General features: G+C 49.1%; 1 protein-coding gene across 6 annotated transcripts in view; it reads right to left on the bottom strand.

Moving 5' to 3' along the window:
* Nucleotides 1-764: 764 nt before the first annotated feature.
* ZFHX3 (zinc finger homeobox 3) overlaps nucleotides 765-23,091 on the bottom strand; it is a 511,657-nt gene continuing 489,330 nt past the window's right edge. For 5 of the 6 annotated variants that reach the window (XM_040707006.2, XM_046899383.1, XM_046899384.1 and 2 more), the window contains 3 exons: nucleotides 18,618-18,720; nucleotides 11,881-17,331; nucleotides 2,872-6,161 (listed from right to left, as the gene is read on the bottom strand). In XM_040707006.2, coding sequence (XP_040562940.1) covers nucleotides 4,585-6,161; nucleotides 11,881-17,331; nucleotides 18,618-18,720 — 7,131 coding nt within the window. In that variant the 3' untranslated portion in view covers nucleotides 2,872-4,584. Of the gene's footprint in view, nucleotides 6,162-11,880; nucleotides 17,332-18,617; nucleotides 18,721-23,091 lie in introns of all 6 variants that reach the window. The other variant, NM_001293088.2, reaches the window with a different exon arrangement.

The following is a 23,091-nucleotide window of genomic DNA, read 5'->3' as shown; positions in this document are numbered from 1 at the left end:
CCGAGGAAGCCCCTTGCAGCCCATCCAAGGACACCCTCATGAAATGGAGTTCCCATCCCACCTGCATTTTTCTTACATTATTCATTGCTGCAGTTATAAATTAGAGATGAACGGTAGCCCCCAGGGCTCTCTGTTGGATGTGGTCCTTATTAACAAATTTCAAGTGTTGCCTGCTGCAAGGGACAATTTTTGGCAAGGGAACTGCGGATTTAATGCTCACAGTTTGATGTGTTCCTCCCTGCCAGCAAAGGGATGAGCAGGGAATCAGCTACTCACCTGCCTTACCTTTGCCGCCTTTTGCTTTCATAGCAGAAGGAAACAGCTGGCGACTCTAGTTCACTTCTAGCTTACAGGCTTCAAGATGACCCCTACTCATAAAGGCATCGTGCTTTCCCTGTAACTGTTAATTACAGTAGTGCACCCAGAATTCTTACACAACCATTTAGCAAAATTAAATGCACTTATAATGTCTTTTTCATACACAAAGCATCCCATAATAGGAACCGTGCTGTTTGGCTCATTACTCCCACTTCCACATTAATGCAGCAGCAGCCCAGGCGTGCTGCCGGCCCCCAGTCTGGGTGCTGGGAGAGAAGTGGCCACGCTCCGGCACTACACCGGGCTCCACCAGTGTGCCCGCCCCTGTGCCACACCGCCTGCCCCCCGACACGGACCCTGCACCGCACAAGCGGGGACATTGAGACAAGAGCTTTTGCTCATTTTTTTTTTTTTTTTAATGTATCACAATGAGCAGGAAACATACGTGATGAAATATTTCCAAAGGAGTATATTCAATTACCATCTACAGTCAACTCAACTATGACAACAAAGTCTTTTGTGACAAATCTTTTCAAAGTTTTGAAAGTTCCATGTGGTTTCTGTTTCTGTTCGTCTCCATGAATTTTGGTACAGTTTGAGATCAGCATTGTTACAGTAACAAAAAAAGCTAACAAGACTACATTATAGAAAAACACCAAGAACATCATTTTTGGTTTCACTTGCTCTATTTTTTGTACATTGCAAAGGCTGTTCATACCCCTCTTCACCTCATTTATGCTTTCTGTTCTACCCAAACTCACCCCCCAAAATAAAACCAAAATAAAATATTCAAAGCTTTGTGTTTCACAGTGGGCAGTATCTCAGTGCCAACCAACCAACCAACAAACCAGCCAACCAACGAACCAGCCAGCCAGCCAACCAACCACCAACCAACCAACCGACCAACCAGCCAACAACCAACCAACCAACCAACCAACCAACCAACCCCATTTCTGCTTCTATTTAAAGGTTTAATTTTTGTTTTCTAAAGCAAAATATATTTCCATGAACAGCGGGTGTGCTGGCGGTGCCGGTGCCTCCCTCGCCTGCTCCCGCCCCACCTGCCCCGTGGGCACGGGTGGCCCCAACACGTGCCTTTCACCTTACTTTATTCTCAGTTGTATGAAACTTTGGCCATCTTCACCACTTTAAAAAAAGCTTTTTATTAAAAATAAAACAGAAACCCGCTCAATGCTAAGTTTAAGATCTTCTCCTCGCCCCTTGCTCTCCCCGCTCCCAGGCGGATGGAGGGTATGCTGGGGGCAGATGGATGTGGCCCCACCACACATCCGCCCCACCACATCCCATGGGCAGTGGCTGCGGTGTGTGGGGCCGCGATGTGTGGGGCTGCAGTCCGGTCCCACCGCCATGCTGTGGCGAGGGGAGGAGGCAGCCTCGCACTGAAAGTCTCTAGAAACATTTACAAAAAATACAAGGAAATGAATTTATAAAACCTTTTAGTGGGCGGGAAGGAGGAGGGGGGAGGGGGAGAGGGAAATTGCACTATGACCAAGCAATACAATTAATAAAAAACAACAAAAAAACAACAATAACAAAAACAAACAAACAAAACAAAAAAAACAACAAAAACCAATGGGTTTCAAAGAGACCTCGCAGAACTTGACAGATAAAGCTAGTGTTCAATTGTTAACTCGTATCACAGAATCAAAAACAAACAAAAAATTTCTATATGGTACAGACAGAGTAACATACAACAGTTAAATGGCAAAAAATATATATATATATATTTCATAGAATTACAAACAAGATCAAATAATGGAAAACCAAAACTGTACAACTTTAGAATTTAAAAAATGTTCATCTCAAACACGGGGAGAAATACAAGAACTTCTGTTAAAAGAAAACGGCTTGTTAAAACAGTGAATGCGTTTCGTGTTCTCACTTCCGTTTTGACACCTTATGCTACAGCTGATACTGGTAGGAACATCGGATGTACTCTCTTTAGTATCGTCTACTTAAAAAACAATTAAAAAAAGAATCTGCACTGTGCATCAGCCTAGTTAGAAATATGTACAGCAGTTCGGGATCTAGTCTTTCGTCAAACTAAAACCAAAACTCCATAAAAACAAAAGAGTCCCGCTAAGAAATGAAACCCACGTTCGTCTCTCGGGGTGCTCCAGGCTCTCGTGGCGGCGACGCACGGCCTCAGCCCTGGGGAGCCCGGGGGTGGCGGAGGAGCCCACGTTCACAGTTATCCAAGTTCCCTTTGAAGCAGGAGGAGGAGGAGGGTGGCGGGGAGAAGGCTCTCGCGCTTTCAGGGCAGAGGACATGGGGGAAGGACATCATTCCTGTTGATGTTTGGCTACACAAGTGGAACGGTGAGCATCTCTTTGTCTCCAGGCTCTGCGTGGTGGCAGCACCGAGTTTATCTTTCCAAGTCCGGACCGCAGGAGGTGGCGGAGCGCAGACGGCCCAGCACAGCGCCCGCACGCAGCCCCGCGGCCGCCCCGGGGCCAACAGCATGGCCGGGGCTGCTGGGTGCGCTGCGAGTTGTCTCTCTGCTTGCAGAAGAAGCACAGATAACAACCTGGGTACTTTTTTTTATTCTTTATTTAAACTTAGACTTGTTTGTTTAATCAGAAACAAATTCTCAAGTAAAAAGAATCCTTTTTGCTCATTCTGCACCAGTGGTGAAAGGGTATGTCTTTGGATTTTATTTAAAGCATGAATTTTCTTTAGAGAAAAAAAATGTAACAAAACCTTGTTGTTTTTTTTTAAAGGAGGAACAGAGTGCAGCCTAATTACACAAACAGAAACAAATGCGTATAGTTCAGGAACAGAGTCTTTGAAGCATTTACAAATGAGGAAAAGAAGAGGAAAAAAAAAAACAAAAAACAAAAAACAAACCAACACAAACAAAAACCCAACAGGAAGAATGGAAAATAAGGAAGAGATAAGTGCACAAGGGTAACAGACACAGGTAAATCGTATGTATTCGCCTTAAAAAGTTTCAAACCCCCAACAAAAAATATTCTGCAAGGGATCCTACTGACCCCCAAAACCCTTTGAACTTCTTTCTTTAGTTTTTATAAAATAATTATGCAACCACCCTCTAAGAAATGAAGGTAGCAACCATAAGTGGAAGATTACAGGATGGGGGAAGTGGGGATAAAGGTACAAAGGGAGAAAAGCTTGGGCGAGTCAATGGATTGCAATCTATCTGGCTAGGAATGAACAAGACAACATCAAATGAGAAGCCGTCAGCTGGACCATACAAAAGCTAAATGTACACAAAAGGGTTTTTTTTTCTTTTAAATCTACCATACTGCTTCAGTTCATTTCCAATGCAACAATCTACTCAACACCAAAAATGGTCATATCTATCATAAATACAGAAAGTCAGTTGTTTTAAAACTTATTTTTTAAGCTCCGAGTCCTCAACACTCTTTGTGGTTTTTTTTTTTTCTGAAAAGTGGGAGTGCTTAACTTTTCCCCTTGAAATTGGCTTCAGCAGAAAAGCTACCCTTAAAATCCCCGAAAAGCTAAAGCAGTTCACATTGTTTTTCTCTTGAATACTTTCTGCCCATTTTAAATTAACGAAAAAAATAAAAGGAAAAAAAAAAGAAAAAAGAAAAAAAAAACCTTTTCTGGAACAAAAACAAAACAAAACAAAAAACCCCCAAACAAACAAAAAGAAATTTTATATATATATATATATATATATAAAAAACAATGATTCTGAAAACAGAACAAAGTGTGAGCGATTGACCTGAGAATAAAAAGACATTACATTTCTTTTTTCTTTTAGCAAGCCATTGGTATCTGAATGCTAAGATAGCAAGAAATTTAAAACTGTAACAAGGTGGGCTGCTTTCCCATACAGTGCATGCCGGCCTCTGCTGTGCTATCGACGTGGGGCGTTACTGAGAAGGGGCAATGTACAAGGGGCTTCCGCTCCGAGGACACTACGGAGGCAGCACGGGCTCTCATCTCCCAGACCAACAGTACCTTCCAAAGGACAAATGTAACAGGTTTGTCTTTTTCTTTTTTTTTTTCTCTCTCTTTTTTTTTTTTTTTTTTTTTTTTTTTTTTTTTTTTTCAGTTTTATTTTATTAAAAGGAAAGGAAAAAAGAAATGTAAAACCCACCGGCATCGTTATATGGGAAAACAACCCACACTTTTTCTTTTTTTCTTTTTTCTTTTTTTGGTTAGAAGCTTTGGAATTGCAGTTAGTCTATTTTTGAAATTGGTTTGTTATTAACTTTTTTTTTATTTAAATTCATTTTCATTGTTCATCTTCAAAGCTTACAATCTGAAGGTGTCCATTCCTACGCTAGCTAGACCACTGTCCTTAGGGCAGCCGGGCTCCCGGGGCCCCTCCGCCGGGCTCGCCGGTCCATCTGACTTTTGGCTAAGATCCGTGTCAGACTCCTCCGAATAGTCGTCTGTTGGCATCGAGGGCTGAACCCCTGAGGTGCTGCATGAACTTGAGGTAACCGTTGAAGATGAGGAGAGAGGAGGGAAGGGCGGTGGCGGCAGCTTCCCCGGCGGGGCGCGGGGGGCGGCCGGGGGCCAGGGCTTTCTGGAGGCGTGGGGGGAAGCCGGGGGGGGCCGGGGGGGCGGGGGGCTGTCGTTTGAGTGAGCGGCCGACTGCGAGGTAGATGCGGTGCTGGGGTCGGGGGGGCAGGCAGAGTGAGGTAATAGACTGGGGTGCTCTTTGGCGTTTCTTGCTGCTCTTGTGATTGTTCGGTGTTTGTGCGGGGCTGACTCGAGATGCTGACTGAGGGCTTCGTCCCCACACACCGTGCTCTCGCACGCCACGCACTGGTACGAGCCGCTGCCCTGGCCGCTGCCGGTGGGCACGTGAAGCACCATCTCCTGCAGGTTCGCCACGGACTGGCCGAAGAAGCAGAGGGACTTCAGGTGGTCGCTGGCCGCCTCCTGGTCACCGAAGCCCGCCTGGCACTTGCGGCAGACCAGTTTGTACTGCACCTTCGGGACGATGAAGGGGTCGCAGAGGGAGTCCGCGCCCTTGCCTTCTGCTTCGGGCTCCTCGGGGGGGTTGGGCAGGAGGGGGGACACCTCGCGGGGTGCGTTCTTCTGCTCTTCTTGCTTGGGGGGTTCTTTGGCAGGGTCTTTGTCCGGGGTGGCGGCCCCCGCAGGGACGGGGGTTTGGCTTCCTTTGGGCTGCTGCGCTTTCTGCTGCTGCTGCTGCTGCTGCTGCTGCTGCTGCTGCGCCTGCCGCTGCTGCTGCTGCAATGCCTCCTGCAGACTCTGCTGGTATTGCTGGTACTGCTGCAGCAGGGAGCCAGGGGACAGCCCCAGCAGTGCCTGTGACAGCGCGGGGCTGTAGGGGAAGAGCCCCTCCATCCCATACATGGGCTGCAGGTACCCGCTCTGCAGGGCGCCAGGGATCTGCGGGGCGTAGTAGGGGGAGAATCCAGGGACGAAGTAGGGCAGGAACTGGCTGGTCAGCAGCGTGGTGGGGTCGGAGCTCAGGGCAGCCTGCAGTGCCTGGAGCTGTGCCGGTTCCACCGCGTACTCCATGGCGGGCAGTGGGGCTGCGAGGGCACCCGCCGGCACCTCCCCCTTCTCCTTCTTGGGCCCTGGCAGGGGGTCCCCCTTCCCCTTGGGCGCCTTCTCCTTCTCTTTCGCCTTCTCGCCCTCCTTCTCCTTGCGTGGCGGCGGGGGCTGCTGCTGCGGCTGTGGCTGCGGTGTCGTCGCCAGCTGCTGCTGTGGGGCCATGGCCGTGCCCTGCGCTGGGGTGGGCGAGCTGAGTGCTGCCGGGGGCTGCTTATTTGGTAATCCAGAGGTGGGAAGGCCGGGTGAAGGGACGCTTGTGCTGGGCAGGCCCATCAGGTTGGGTTTGGGAGAAGTTAAAGCTGCAAGAGGGAGGAGAGAGAGGTGAGGAGCTGCTCGGCACAGGCGGGCAGCAAGGAGCAGGCCGGTGGTCCTGAGGTGCAGGCACAGCTCCTTCCCCACGTGGGATAGTGCTAGCTGGGCCCTGCAGTGAGCTTGTAATGACGTGTGCTCTGCAATTGAAAATGGTGTCAAGGAGCCCCTATCCCAGGAAGAGTGGTCACGCTCAGCACTCTAACCCTCAGACCACCTCTCTGGAGAGGATTGAAGGATAGATGGATGGATGGACAGACATTTGCCACCACTCATCAGACTGGAGCTCGCACGCTCAGATTCATCCTTCAGGAGCTGACTATGCACCCCTCCTGACCTGCAGCTCACCCCACATCTACAATCCCGTTTTCCCAAAGAGGCAGAAGGCAGAGGCACACCGCAATGGGCTCAGTCTAGGGCAGCTAAGCACATCTGGTGAGAGAATGATGCAGATGCACAGGAGAGCTGAAGAGGAGCATGGGGCATCTCAAGGGTGCAGAGAGCTTTGGAGAAGGGCTGTGGGATGAGAGCTGGTGCTGAGCACTGGGCAGCTGGGGCAGGGCACTGGCAGTGGGCTGTGGGATGCGGCTCCTGCAGCAGCAGCTGGGTGTTCCCAGGATGCCTCTTCCCACTCCCTGAGCGCTCAACTTTCCCTTCCTGTGGCCCAGAGGAGGGCAGCCCACTGTGTCACAATGGGAGCAGCCACAGAGAGAATGCCACCTTTGCAAACATGGGTCTGTCATTCACAGCCTATACTAGGTGGCCCTGCCTGAGCATGGTGTCTGGACCAGATGACCTCCAGAAGTCCCTTCCAACACAAACTGTCCCGATTCTGTAAACAAAGGGAAGAAAATCTCCCCACTTCATGGACAGCTGAGCAGTGGCACATGCCCTGTAGAAACAACTCAGCAGACACAATGCACCTGGCCTTCTTGTGTAACTTCAGTGAAACTTTCCGAGCTGTTGTCCCCTGTACAATGGAGCTGTTCCAGTCCCCTGGGCTCGTTCTCTTCAGATGAGAACTTTGTTCCTTTTGTGGAATGTAGCTTGCAACTATGAGTGCACAGAATGTGATTAAACAAGTCTGCAAGGATCATTTCCCAAAGCAAATTAGAAGTTGCTTGACTTCAGCTTAGGGTTTTTTTGTTTTTTGGTTTTTTTTTACCTAAACGACAGACACAGGAAGGTCTTGATCAGGGAGCACCCAGTGAGGATGGGCTTCTTAGGAAACTGAACCAAGTCTGTGTCCTCTTCCACACTTTTCCTTTCAATTTCCGGCAAAACCAACTGTAAGCGTTAGCACCAGCAAAATGCAGACACAGAAGAAGGTGCCCCATTACCATGAAAGAACAGACGCACAGGCTGATAGCAGCAGATAAACGTCACAGGGTAAGGATGGCCTCAAAGGAAACCTATTTTCTCTTACTTGAATACTTCCCTGTTCCATTAGCTGGTCTGGCAGAGAAAGCCAGAGACAGCACAAGGAAACAGAACTGGACCATTTGCTGTAAGTGCAGACTACAGTTTCCAATTCCTCAAAAATATCTGAAAAAGTTATTTTGGTGCTGACCTCACTGAAACTCCACAAGGATTAACAGCTGATGTCATGGACAGGTCCTTTTCTCACACCTGCACTAAATGGGTGTTCCTCTGGTCACACATGCAAACAGAAGGGAAGCGCTGTGCCACACGGCCCTAACACTGGTACTGCTAATCTTGTTACTGTCTCCATAGACTAGAGAGCTCTGGTCATGGTGACCGAAGTTGGCTGAACAGCTACATCTAAGGCATCTTGCCCTAGTTGGGTGGTGCTCCCAACTGAACCCCATCTTTCCATAAGAGGCTCTGTGCACATGACTTCTGTGCTACTTCAAAGTTTGTTGGGGATTTATGCATCTCCCTGGGCCAAGAACATGGTGTTCTGGGGGCAGTTACAAGCACTGTAATGCTTCCTCAAGGAGATGGATGAATGCTGGAATATGAGGTCTGCTGGTCCTCCCAGCAGCACCAGCGCAGCCCCCGGGATTGATTTCTGCTCTCACAGCTGATGGCAGTTGGGGCCATAGGAGCACGGCTCTGAAGGACTGATGCATTACTCACATCTACTACAGTTGGTGAATGCACTCCCAGAAAGGAACGCTTTGTGCAGGAAGTCCCTCAATGCCATTAGGAGAAAACAAAAATAAAACAAAGCTCCAATTTTCTCACAGGCACAGCCCTGTATGGTCAATGACTCCACAGCTGGGAACTGCCTGCAGGATCCCACCCCTGCTGTAAAACCGCTCCGCAAAATCCATCCTTTCATTATCACACTTTCGGTCCCTTAGAGCCACAGCACTGGGAAACAGTGATGGCTGCACAGCAACTCCTGCTTTAGGTTGTGCTGTTTAGAGAAGGTACCCTTCTGGGGCACACAGTAGCAGCTTTGAGTACTGCTGGGGGAAGCACAGCAGCTGGGCACATGGCTGGGTGCGGGCAGCAAACCCAGCTGCTGCCAGGCTGCTTCACCCTGTGAGCAGCACAAAAGGGACCTGCACACAGCTGGGGCTGCAGCCAACGGTTCGTGTGAGCTGCAGCTGCCCCATTTATCCTGATGAGGTCTTCAACCAACATCATTGATCCTGAGAACTGAGCACAGGCACCCACAGCTCCGCCAGCCCCACCGCCAGCAGGCAGCTGTCACGCAGGTCCCGCTGCGGGTGGCGGAGCTGGGGCAGAGCGCTGATCTGCACGGTGGGAGTGCAATGCCACGTGTGCTCCTCTGCCTTCTGGGCACCCAGCCCTGCACCGCTGCCTGCAAAGCCACACTGCAGGAGCCCCTCACACTGCCATGCCCCGTAACACTACGTGGCACAGTGGGAATTTGTGCTTCTCATAACATGGCGAAGGAGTAACCTCCTCGCAGCATCACAGGTTGGCAGCTAACGGGAACACAGCAGTCTCCAAAACCCAGCTACATGACACCCTACTGCAAACAGTTCATTTGTCTGTGGTGGTGTCCATACTGCTGTGTCCACCCACAGGCTTTGGAAACCTGCTTGCAGAGCTGGCCTCCTGCGCAAACAGGAGGGGACAGACCCACGTCCCTCTGCAGAGGACAGCCTGGGGAAGGAAGCCAGCAGCAGGGCTGCAGGAAGAGGCAGTCCCAGAGAATTCAGTGTGACTGAAGCAAAGCCCTCCTGAAACCTACACTGCTCTTGACACTGGATTGAGACAATAGTGATTTGTGAAGGTATGAAGTCAGCCTCCACACAGCAGCCTCACAGATTTCAGAAAAGGGTGCATTATGGAGAGGTGCCAATGAAACGGATGTTCCCTAACTGAACAACCCCGAGAGGTTTGAGCACAGGAGCAGTGGCTAATTCATAACATACCTGGATGCACAGCTTTATCTGCTGCGACAGGCTTTGAGCGGAGATGGCCTGACCTTTGGAGCTTTATCTAAAGGCCACAAATAGTCTGTTTGACTTTCTAAATAGCTCAGTCCTGTCTAGGCAGTCACTGATTGCTTTTAACATTCATAGTACGTAGCCCCATCTCCCCAGGACACATCCTGGTCTTTGGAGAAAAATAAAGGCAGCAATATATATTGAAGTGCAAAAAATGTAATTTTAGATCTTGTTATAAATTTGGGGTACTAAGTCAACAGTGCAGGGGTGATCTGAGATAGCCTGACAATATAATTTGCCAAAGAGATTGTCTTGGCCTACTTCTGGCCACTGAACTGAGACCCTCCGTAAGAACAACAGCACAAAAATATCCTGGCACACAACGATCCCTTCAGGCACAAGCCTAAGACTAGGATCAAGGAGCAGTAATGGGCAGCAACCCCAGACAGAATAGCTCACAGAAACTCTTTTTAACGTGGCTTAATCACAATTGACAGTCCTACACCCACAGTTAAGAACTATGTTATCTCTTCATGGGGGTGGAGGGAGATCTTTAACTATGCAAAAAGCCTTGTGGAGAACCTAGCTCTTAACAAAGCCCTTCCAGCTAAATTCACTCTCATCTCTTCTGCTTCTGACATGAACATCAGGAACCATTCTACAATGTAATGCCCTCTGCTGCTCAAGTAGAGGGAAGAATCATGGCTCCAAGAGAGCAGATCATCTTTGGAAAGGCCAGAACCCGACAAATGCAGTGATTGAATCGCCGGTGCTCTCTTTAGGATGTTACACCCAATGTCAGTGTAACAACATAGCAACTGCAGGCTCTGGTGATGTTACTTACAGTGAGCAGCTCTGCAGCATAACTGCTCATACCAGCTACTATCCTTCTGTCCACAGCTTTGATTTGCTTATCCAAAGATTTACCTCCTGGATGACAAAGAAGACAATTTCATTAATGTGACACCACTGTTTTACTCAGGAGCATCAGCACTCAGTTCCTCAATATGTTGAAAGAGGAACTTAAAGAGATGGCCCACTGACAGAAAGCATCAGAAAGTCTTTTTGGAGACTGAAATTGCTCCAGTTTCTGATTAAGAAGCCAGGAAGATTGTATTCAGACTTTGCAGCATGAATTATAACTCATCATTAGCCTCATCATTAGTACAGTAAGAGAAAGTTATTGTTTCTGTATGCTATCTAATGGGATTTGATCTGTACCACTGCAGTACAGAAAACAAAGGTACATGCTGGTATATGTGGTGTAACGGCCCTTCCAGTCTGAGACAGCATTAGCCTGTTGCTGAGACAAGACATAGGAATCACTTCCTTGGATATCTATGCAAACAGAGCAGCCCTGGTGAAAGGCAACTTGAATAGGGATCATCTGAAGTAAGCAGAGAAGTCTGCCAAGGGAAAGCAGGTCTGCTATAGAACATCAACCGCTCTGTCATGAGTTGCAATTCAAATGTGGGCATATCCCTGGAATGACACTGATGCAGTAGGGGTAGAAGGTGGCCCCTGGATCAAGTTTTTGAGATCTACTCTACTGAACACTACTTCCCACTTCCAATATTTGCTACGTATCAGATACTCTCCACCCCTCCACCATGTACAAGGGAAAACTGCATCCTGAAAAAACAAAGAAACTAAGTCCAACAACTGGAATCAGGCCATCCAAACAACTAGGCCAAATTTCATTGCCATGCAGTCCTGATAAGAAAAATCTTATTAAAATACAAAGCAGATTTATCACATGACTACATCGTGTTTGGCTGAGAGGGCATTTGCAGGCAGTACCCAGCTCGTAGCGCCCCATCGGGATTTGTCCTGGAGATCACTATAAGGACATTACATCAAGATACTCCAGATTCTGTTACCACTACTGCCAGGTACACCACATTTTCCCAATAAAAAGTTCAGAACTACTGAAAGCTTGGGATAGCATTACATAAAATGAATTTAATATCAAACGAAAAGATATAATGAACAATGCATTTAGCACATTAGTCCTTTTCATATTCTATTTGGTAAATCCTCTATTTTCAGCTTCCTTGAAGGCGCATCAGAATTTTTAGTCTTTGCTAATGAAATAGATATGCAACATGTCTGGATTTTGCTCTATTTCAGATTTTGCTAGCAAACTTGAATTCAGGAATTAAAGATAAAATACCCGTTGCTTATTTGCTGTCATGTAAACATGCCTGACTAAAGGGCCATGCGCCCTACTATCAGTCATTCTGAAAGGAACATCCAACTATGCTAAAGATGCGTCAAGTTCATCTGTGTCTCTGAGCAGTGTGACGATATCCATACCCACCTGTGTTGGATGGAGTGAAGCCTGGTAAGGATGGGCTGTTGAGGCCTGGGAGCAAGACTGGAGGGATGCCCTGTAGTGCTGGGTATGCAGCAGGAAGGTTAAGAGCTTGCAGAGGGGTGTTATCGAACATGCCCTGCTGTTGAGCTGCCAGACCAAGAACCTCATTGGCTTTTTTGATCCGGTCCAGCTCCTGCTGAGCCATCAACTGACGTACAGTAGCTGGGTCAAAATACTCCTTTTCCTTATCCAACTGGCTTCCAATGGTTTCTTTAACTTTGGAGATATGCTGTTGAGAGAAGATATGGTCACGTACAGACAGTCGAGCGCTGTACTTGATGCCACACAAAGTGCACTCTGTTTTGGGTCCCTCATAACTTGTTTGGTTTATACCAAAATGCTTGGCCATGCTGAGTTTGGACTTCTTCTCCTTTGCCCTAGCATTCTGGAACCAGACCTGAACAACTCTCTTTGGCAGTCCAATGTCATTGCCCAGGACCTCACACTCCAGCATGGTAGGTGTCCTGTAGTCATTAAAGCATGACTTAAGAACTTTTAGCTGGAGATTAGTCATCTGAGTGCGAAAGCGTTTCTGTCCGGGCCGATCCCCGCTCTCCCCAGATTTGCTGGCTGAACCACTTGCACCAGGACTGGGTGAGCAGGGATCCGCAAGGCTGGATGTTTCACTATAGTCCACAGTACCTTCATTATCGTACTCTTTGCTGTAAAAGCTGGGAGCTGGGCTGACCAGGCCAGAAGACAGCCGATCTTCGTATTCAGACATTGCCATCATGGCAGCTTTTGTCAGACCTTCGCTGGGTCCTGATGTCGATTTGGTTTCAGTTGCGATCCCTGTTGCACTATCATTGTCTGCATTCCCTTCGTCTCCTGTTGTAGTGTCTGTGATTGCAGTGTTGACAGAAGAGCAGTCATCGTTGTCCAGCTTTGTTTGGTCAAAGCTCAGGTTGACTGAGGACATGGAGGGACTCTCAAAGTCCTCTATCCCTTCCACCTTAATGGAGGATGGACTCAGCAGTGTTCGAGGTGACAGTTCCATGCTCTTGTTCACAGGGGAGAGGGGAACACTCTGACCATCACTGCTAGTTGGTGGCACGTGGGAAAAACTTGCTCCATCGAAGATGTCTCCCTTCATCTGGAGTCCCCCATCGCAATCTAAGAGCATAGCAGACAGCGTCAAGTTGTATCCAGCTCTCTTGGCCTCATGCCAGTGGCGCGATCGGATGTGAGCTTCAAGAGCCGTCTTTGCTTTAAAGAGAGCTCGGCAGAATGGACACCGTCTGTGGGCTTGGGCAGGCCCCACAGCTCTGAACTGCCCCTTCCTTTCCCGTGCACGGGTGTTCTGAAACCAAACTTGCACCACACGTTTCTTCAAGCCCACTTCATGTGCAATGTGATCCAACATTTTCCGTGTTGGGTTGGAGTCGAGCAAATATTTCTGATAAAGAATTTCCAGCTGCTCTGGGGTAATCGTTGTTCTGAGACGCTTATCCCTTTGTGGTTCTTCTCCTCCAGTCCCGCTGTCATTTTCTCCAGGGCTCGCACTGGCCTTCTCCTCCAGCTTTCTCTTCAGTGTGTTCATTGTGGATGTTGGTGTTGATGGTGAAGTAGCTGAAGTTGCTGAAATCTGTGGTAACGTACCAGACAGCAGCTGGCTCGCAAGTAGTGGATTACTGGGATCAAAAAGCATGAAGGGCATATCCAGTGTTCTGTCCAGGAATGGAGGATGGATAAACTGGTTTTGTGCACTCAGAAAATGAAGCTGCTGATGCTCCTGCCAATGCTCAAAGGAAGGAAATGCCAGCTTACACTGGTCGCACTGATATGGGATTAGCTGCGGAGGTAGGTTTGCCAGCTGTTGAGGGGTGGACGTGTGAATGGGTTTGAGGGAGAGATGTGGCAGTTGAGATGGACTTGGGCTTGACTGTGATAAGGAACACTGAGGGGGCTGAGGAGGTGGAGGTGGCTGTTGCAGTGAAGAGGGGGAGGATAACTGTGAAATCTTTTGGTGTGCTGAACTTGTCTTCTGTTCTCCTTGGTCCAGTTGCTGCTGAGACTCTTGCTTTGGTTGCACTTGCTTCTCTTGAGTTTGGTTTTGCTGTGTACTTGGAGGTTCAGACTGCTTTGGTTTCTCATCTGTAGCTTCTACTTTAGAACTATAGGTGGAGGAATCATCTGCCTCTGCTGTGAGCTGCATAAAAGCTGAGGAGGTTGCATTAGCTGAAGATGTAGGCGTGCTATAAGCTTGTGAGGGCATTGGTGTGCTGCAGGAGGAACTGGTTGGAGTCAGAAGCTCCATTGCATCCATAGAGTCTTCATTCTGGCTATCATCCTGTCCATCCTCATCCTCATCTTTGTAACAAAGCTTTTTCTGGTGTTTAATGAGATCGAAAATGCGCTGAAAGACTAGGCTGCACTTTTTGCACTGGTAATTCAAGTTGCTTGTTCTAATGTATCTGTCATTTGTAAGCTCCCGCCGTTCCCCATCTTTGCCTTCTCCCTGATTCTCGTAGTTTTTTCTAGCTTTCTGACGGGCATTCTGAAACCACACCACTATGACGCGTGTTGGGAGGTTCAGCAAGTTAGACAGCTGCTCAAATTCATCATCCTTTGGATAAGCATTGGCATCGAAGAAGTCTTGCAGGACTCTGAGTTGGTAGTCAGTAAAGCGTGTCCGGGAGGACCGTTTGCTTCCCCAGTACTCTTGCTTTTGAGGTTCTGGAGAAGGAGGCCGTGAGTCTATCTTCAGCTCTTCCAGGCTAGTAATGGGGGGATTACTGAAATTGTATGGGGAATCCTTGTTGCGCTGGCGTTCTTTGAAAAGAGTATTTCTGAACCAGTGCTTGATCACCTTCTGGGGCAATCCAGACTTGTCTGCCATCTCTTTGATCTGTTCCTCACTCGGGGAATTGTTAATATCAAAATATTGCCGAAGGACTCTGAGTTGGTCATCGGTGATCCGTGTCCGTGGCCTCTTGTTCTGCTGCTGCTGGAGAAGGCTTGGGTTGAGCTGATGCTGGTATAACTGGGCCAAGTCAGTAGGCAGAGGGTCTACAGGACCAAGCTGGGGTGGCAGCTGAGCAGGTAATGTTTGTAGTGGCATGGTTTGCATCATCAGTGGTGAGAAGATGGGGAGCTCCATTGGCATGGAGAGCTGGGTGAGTGGCACAGATGGCTGGGCTGGTGCAATTGTAGGAGAGGTAATCGGTGGGGCAGAAGTAGGAATGGTAGGAGTAGAAGCTGGCTGAGGAGGTGCTGGAGGGAGTGGAGGTGGGGGTGGTGGAGGCGGTGGCGGTGGCTCTGGGGTCTGAGGCCGTAGTGGGTACAGTTTGTCATAGTGTTCTCGGTACTGTTTGGCAAATTTCTCTAACTGCTTAAACGGAAAGTAATGTTGGTGAACATGCTCTTGGTGACTCTTCAGAATGAGGATGTTTGAAAAGAATTTTCCACATGTATCACACTCCAGCTTTTCCAAGTTCTCACCTTGCTCCGTCTTTCCATTTTTCTTCTGCACCTTCTGCTTGTTCTCGTTATACTGAATGACAAGCTCAAAGCCAAAGTTTTCCAGCAAGGCTTTTGTGGCATTCCCCCTCGCATCAGATGCAATACGTGGTGGCAGTAAGGAGGGCTCTGAACTGCTGCCTGGTACGAAGTCCTTCTTGTCTTTGGGCTTCAAGTTATCAGGCAGAGACTCCTTAGATGCTGCATTAGTGTCTCCCCTCTCCGCACTTTCCCGTGGGGTTTCTTTTTCCTTGTCCTTCACTACGGGTTTATTCTTCTTCTCTGGGTGCTGACTCTGTTGTATAAGAACGGAGTGAGGTTGTGACAAGGACAGCTGACCTTGCTGCTGCTGAAGGAGCTGTGGATGGCTCTGTTGAGGGAGTTGAACCTGAGCCTTCAGGTCCTCCAGCAAAGTCGGACCTGTACCAGTCAGTGTCAGTGCACCACTGGTGACAGGCAAACTAACTTCTGGGTTGAGCTGGAACTCAGCACTGGGAATGTAGAAAGGAAACAAAAGATGCTGCTGTTGTTGAAGCTGCAGAAGGGTCTCAGTGGTCATTGGAAAGTGTGGCAAAAGTGCTGGATTGAAGATCTGAGACTGCAGGAGAGCAGCTTGTTGCTGCAGTTCCTGCTGCAGGTGGGCCTGGACTTGGGCCTGTGCCTGTGCCAAGGTCTGAGCTTGCTGTTGCTGTTGCTGTTGCTGCTGTTGCTGCTGTTGCTGCTGCCTGGATGCAATCATGTCTGCCAGCTTCTTCCGGTTTACCTCTTTGGGCTCAGAAGGGGAGGAGATATTAGTGCTAACGGGGTTACCTATGGGAGGAATTCCCACAGTGTCACTGGGCACCTGATTGAGCAGACTGGGAATGGGAGCTGTGCCTGAATTGCTTGTGTTGGTGGTTGTAAAAGCATTACTGTTGCTAGTGCTCACTGGGCTTGGTGTAGATGAACCCAAAGAGAGATTGCTGTTGCTGCTATTGCCAGCTCCATTACTACTGCCGCTGCCCCCAGCTGCCTCTAACTTGGCCGCGCGAGCCTTGGTTTGGTGTAGGACAGACCTCATGTGGATCTCCAAGGTAGAGCTCTGGCTGTAGGCCACGTTGCATGTGTTACACTTAAAGGGTTTGTTGTCGGGGCTACTGGTAGGTTCAGGTTGCCCAGTAGCAGACTCTTGGAGGGCTCGTTTCAGTTTATGCAGATGAGAAACTGAATTGTAATGAACCAGGAGAATGTTCTTTTGCGTGAAAGACTCCTTGCAGACTGTGCATTTGTAAGGGCGAGATGGATCTAGGAATTTCTCCATAGTGAAGTTAGGGCCCTTCCTGAAGGGTAAGGCCCTTTTTGGTTCAGAGCCAGAATCCTCTTGTACCGACCCCGAATCACTCCCTGTTGGGCTCTGCTTATCTTCCAAGTCGCTCTCTTCCTCCTTATCTTCCTCAACTATAATAGTGTGGTCTTCTGCAAGTGAAGGATCACCCATAGCAAGAAGGTCTCCATTGACCAAAAGACCACCATACAGCTGCTGAATGTCGGCCTCACTCAGCTCCAGATGGCTGGTTTCCAGGTGCTTCTTCAAGGCCTGGAAGGTTCGGAAGCTGCGCTGGCAGAGGCAGCACATGGTGGCTGCCCGGATCACATGGTATTGGGAATGGAGCTGCAGCTTCTCGATGGTTTTGAATGCCAAGCTGCACTGGTTACAGCGGTACTTGTAGACATGGCGATCAGACACTGGCAGCTGAGGGCGCTTGGCATGAACTTCGTTGAAATGTGTCTGCAGGGCTGCTGAGCTTTTGAACACTTGGTTGCATCCCTTCTTCCAGCAGAGGAAACCGGAGTCCTCCCTGGTAGAGCTCTGATCAGCTGGAGCGGGCTTGGGTTCACCACTGTGCTCTGCACCTTCCGATGTTAAAAGACTCTTTCCTGAGTCCTCAGAGAGCTCTGTGAAAACATAATCACAACAAAACTGGAAATTACACCGATGCACAAGGACTCTTTTTTTCCCCCTCTGCAAGACAGGAGGGTGTTTCTAACATTTCACCTCTACCTTCATTCCTTTTAATACCAGCCCATTATCCTCATCACGGCCCAATGCATCAGCCTACAAAATTTACTTTCTTCCCACTCTGAATGTCTGAAAATATTCACATACATACATCTCCTTAGTGCATTTATCACTTTTAATTCTCCCTTTTAAGTGAAGGCCATCCAGTCACCGATCTGTTTGTGCTTTACTTCTTTGATGCCCTGACTAATTTCCAGTGAGAAGGTTTCCCCAGCTGAGCATGGTTTTTGAGTCCTGGTCCCATCAAAGCTAAAACAGGAATGAAATCCACGTACTACTGGTAGCATCTCAAAAGGTGCTGTTTGAGGGAATGAGAAAAACAAGCACTCTGTGCACTGCCTCTTTTCCCCAGGGTCTCATAGCACATTTCTGCCAGAAAAGGCAGCGAGATATTGGCAGAAGCTGAAGAAGGGATCCCACTGCTCAGCACAGCGTTAGCTGTCCTGCCCATACAAGCGCTCTCCCACCAGCATCACTGCTGTGGTGCCGACTTCCTGAAAGGAAGCAGTGGCTTAGTTCCCAAATTCCTCATGGATTTGCCAGGAGGGCACAGAACGTAGACTGACACTGCTTTCTTGCCAACTTTGAGACGCTTCTGCCCATGCAGAACATTGTTCTTGGGATGCTCTATTGTCACACTGCAAAGCCACGACTAAACTGCCATTGATTTACAGCCATGTCTTCAAAACACAGCATGGCAATGAGGCAGGTGGGAGAGATCTCAGCTGGACAATCACTGCAGCAGCTCAGAGCTCCCTGAGAGCAGACGCATTTGAGCTATGGCAGCAGCAGAGGTGTTAGTACAGTCTGTGCCAGCAGCTGCAACACTGGTGGTTTCCCAGCCAACTCTTTAAGCCCTCTTACCACCTCCTTCTCACTGCTCCCATCTGGTTTCCTTCACAAGGATTTCCAAGTGAATCGTCATGGTGTGTGAGCTGTTCAGCTCTGAGCTGCCCTGCCCTGCCCTGCACTGCCCTGCACAGGGACACCTGGATGCTGGCACAGAAAGGAGACAGCCCCACCATGTGCCGGCCAACTGCAGTCCCCAGGAGACGTCTAGGTACTGGAGATCACTGAGAGGAGAGGTCCCCAACCACAGTCCCCAGCAGATGACAGGAGCCTCGGGACTGGGGGACGCGTGGGCCTCAGTGACTGCACTCACCAGGCTGCTTTCCCGGCTCCTCGGTGGTAGAGCTAGCATCTTTCTCCGGAGCGGCCGCTGGCAGAAACATGCTGCTGGGCATCATCACCTCTGGTGTTGTCACCTACAGACAGGGAGGTGGGGATGGAGGGCGAAGAAAGCACAGGGAAATATTTTTAACATTTTCAGTGGCAAAATTAAGACACCAGCACTGTACAGTCAGAGCATCGCTTTTCATAGCTCATTGAAGACTCATGTTTATTAGACAAAGCTCACATCAGTCAAAAGTGTTTCTACAGTTACATTCTGGACATAATTAGCAGTGCACACTTGAAGAATAATCTTATTATTAATATTTTTCCTTTATGTAGAATTCAGACTTTGATCACTGACAATGTTTTGTCACGGGCTGTGAAACTTCTTGTGCAACCAATTAGGTAGATAAGTTGAAAGGCCCACCTTAAGCTGCTGAAAACATAATAAGGCCCCTAATTAAATCATACCTCGTAAAGTACACTGTAATCTTGAACTAGGGAGCATTGCAGCACTGTTTTCAAAGTGTATCGATGCAGGAAAGGGAGGGGCATGAGAAAGAAAAGTACAAATAAGGAGAGAGGTGACAAAGGAAAGGATGAATAAGGAAAGACTAAAAAGACAGCAAATTGTCTGTGAAATAAAAAGCTGCTGGTAACCCTTTCCTTGCTCTGACTGATGCGTTCCCTTTGCTTCTCTCCAAGCGTTGGCCCAGAATGTGCATCATCATTCCTGCACTGCACCTGAGCACCAACATTTGTGCAGAGCTGGAGACACTGTGTGGTTCTTTGGAAGTCCCAAATGCTTACACTCATCTTTTTCTGGAAAACCCCATTTCTTCAGGTCTATCTGGTCACACACACACAGCACAAGGCACCTAGCTGCTGGGGCTGTTACCTGCATGCATGACAGCTTGCTTCATGCACAGCTGGGGACCAGGAGACTCTGACTGAACTACATGAGGTACTGACAAACCATGGTGAAATTGCACCTGAAATACTGTACACCTTTGTGCAGGATAGGAAGCCTCCTTTATCAATGTCAACAACCACCAACCTAGGCCAGACCCTGGTTCCATTGAGTGAATAGAAGCAAAAGTGGTCTGCAAAAGCCCTCAGAAAGAAGGTTCATGAGTGGCTGCAGCCATCCAAACTGTGCAATGAGGGATGCAGAGCCGCTGCCACTGCTCACAGGGGAGCAGCCCATGCCTACAGCAGCAGCAGCACCATGCCTATAGCAGTGCTATGCCCACAGCAGCATCGCGCTAACAGCAGCATTGTGCCTGCAGATGTCTTCAGGGAGGGTGGCACTGAGAGATGACACCAAGGGACGCGGGGCAAACCAAATCCATTCCGTTCTACTGTAACCATGAGCACTGATGGCTGCAGGTGGTGGGTCAGGAGACGCCTGAGGTCACTGTCCATTTGTGGGGCTCTGAGGATGGGGAAAGCAGGGATGCTGAGGAAGAAAGGTGCTGCCCCTCTCAGCTTTGTCAGCAGGGAGAGTGCTTTCCTCGGATCTTCAGGAATTACGAAAAATAAATGATGAGAAATTAAAAAAAAACCCAACTGAGTAGAAAAAGAATAAAATTATCTAACACCTCAGCTGCACATCATTATGGAGAACTGCGGGCTTTTTACACACATTACAGTAAGGCAGCCATCCCCACCACCAGACTCAGTACGACGGATCAGTAATTGTTTTCATACACTTTAATTAGAAAAACTCAGATGGCTATGAATAATAATGGAAAAGAGAGACTTTTGCACTTGAAAGGTTGAAGTCAATCAAGTGTGAATGACGGCAAAAAAGAAAAAAAAAAAGACACCAATTCATCAGGCCTCTGTTGTCTCGCCGCGTCTTTAATCATAATTCCTGATTGGGATTCAAGAAGGCAGTAAGCAGCGGTTCTTTGTCTGCCTTCACCTTCCGTCAATTAACTCTCCCCGAAATATAATCATCAACCTCACATGCTCCTCTGCATCTTAATCTGGGTCTCCAAACCAATAAGTCCTGCCCTATATGTGTTTAAGTAATTACCTTTATCTACCTGCATCTCCGCAGCCACAGTCCTCACCCTGCTCCTGCCCCTCCCTCCGCACACACACAAAAAGGCAGAAATAAAAAGGCTGCGGTACATTAAATGTGCTGCAGGCACAAAAGCCAAAAAGGTGAAAAGAAAAAAGCTCAGACGGCAGCACAGGGCCCACAAATGCTGGGTGTGGATGTGGGGCACAGCAGTGCGGACAGCAGCGGAGGGCTGCCCTGGGAAGCATCGGCACCAGTTGTGCTTCTGCAGCTGACCCGACCCGACCCACTGCCGTCCTCGGCCCGCAGAGCAGCACGAGCCTTGACAGCCACAGAGCTGCACATCTCCAGCAGTTCTGCTCTGACACTGAGCTCTGGCGTCCCAGCTTTGAACCATCTGTCTGCTCAGACCGCAAACACTGCGTCCTGTTTGCGCATGTTGTTGCTGCTTTCAGAATAAACAAATAACAAGGGTAGGCAGGGCACAGGAAGGTGCAGTGGGCCACAGTCACGTGGCAGGTAAGAGGAGGAGGGGTGTTCTGTAACAGTGCTGTGCTTCAGGTGTACTGAAATGTTCTGATGGCACACTGATGGCTCTGGTGACAGAGGAAGGAGCTCCGTGCTGTGGGCTGCCTTCCCCTTCCCCCAAGAGGCAGTGCCAGGGCTGCTCTCCAGGTGCCCGCCCATGGCTGAGCTGCACACCCATGTACCCAGGCTGAGATTTTCCTCAACACCAACTGCTCCACCCCGGCAACAAATCAGTCCATTCGTACTCTTGTTAAAAGAACAACCCTACAGACCTAAGTCAGGCAAATGTGATTTGCCTCCTTCCTTTCCTTCCATACATAAGCCTTCTGCTCTGCTCAGTATTAAGCTGTGCTGCCACTACAGCTGCAGACATACATTGTAGCCCCTGAGCCACCAGTGAAGTCCTCAGCGCTGACATTGCTCTCACACCACCTTTTCTGATCAAATGAAACTGAGGGATGGGGAAGGATCTGTGGCTCACTCTTATCTTTTCTGCTCCTTCTGATGGCCCAATGGCTGGGTGTGAATATAATCATCAGGTTCTGTCCATCAGCACTCCAGTGATGTGCATGAGCAGCTCCAGCAATGCACACAAGCTGAGGCCCCGCCGCCCCATCCTGCTGCTGTCCCCCTGCAGCCCATGCCAGGCATGGAGCACTGCTGACGAACAGTGCTGCCGAAATGGCAGCCACTGCTGGGACAAATCTGCACCTCCAGAACCCTGTCAGATGAAATTCAATCTCCTCAAGGAAAAAAAGTTCCCTTATGACCAAGAGGTCCACCTACACACTTGGGTACCCCTGTGGCCACTTCTCTGAACAACACAGCCCAGTAACTTTTTGCCACGAACACCCGGACGGATGCATCATGCTTCCTTCCCTGTCCCACAAGCACCTCCAGCACACAGCACTCTGACACACGGCCGGACCCACGAGGCCATGACTTTGGGAACAACCTGTGAGCCTACGGATGACACTGTGGCAGCGATGCCCCATCGGCAACGGTCCAACCGCACAGAGATGCTGCACTGAGCCGCTGAGCAGTGCCACACTGGCCCCGGGGGCACACAGGCATATTTGTGCCACGTCCAGAAATTAATCTTTGGGTATGTGCACAACCAGCTCCATTCACACGCTGCATCTGCCTTCTGCTTTCCTCAGAGAGAGCGACCACATACGTGGACAGTCCATGTGGCTGTTCCGTAATGGCCCAGGAACGCCAAAATGGTGCAGCTTTGAAAAGAAAATCTCCAGAAGGGGTCTGAGGAGATACATTACGATCCCCATGTCCGTGCAACCTAGGGGGAAACGCGCGCCATGCAAGGTTCCCGAACCAGACAAAGGAGGTAATTTCCATTACAAAGAGAGAGTGAGGGTGCTGGAGTGAAAAGCTTCATTAGACTCAGAGAGGCAAAGCGATGGCAGTATACCAAGGTCACTTCTAATTTAGACCATCTAATTGGCAAACATGGCTCCAAATGGCTATCATCTCACAGGGCTCAGAATTAATGAAGCCCGATTATTTTCATTACCTTCATCCGAGATGGAGAATGAGACACAGAGTGAGAGGGAAAGGGGGGAGCGCGAGGGGGCGAGAAGGAGGGAGAGAGAAAAATTGAATGACAACGAAGGGAGAGAGTAATGAGAAAAGACAATAGGAAAGGGGGAAAAATGTGAAGATGGTGCGAGGGAGAAGTGCGGATGGCGGGGATGGGAAAGAATCGCTGGTGGAGCAGGAGAGAAAAGAAAACGATGAAAAGGAAATTCCGGAAACACTGGGAGAGGACTGACAACAGCAAGGAGAGGAGCGCGCCGCACGCCAAGCCGGGGGGAGGGAGCTCTGGGAAGCCGTCCCTTCTCCCGCTTCGAGCCCATCAGTCTTGTCAATCGACTGAGCCGGCGAACTG

This window comes from Gallus gallus, chromosome 11, assembly GCF_016699485.2.
Source record: "Gallus gallus isolate bGalGal1 chromosome 11, bGalGal1.mat.broiler.GRCg7b, whole genome shotgun sequence".
Classification (NCBI taxonomy): domain Eukaryota; kingdom Metazoa; phylum Chordata; class Aves; order Galliformes; family Phasianidae; genus Gallus; species Gallus gallus.
This window is presented reverse-complemented; position numbering and strand designations above follow the sequence as displayed.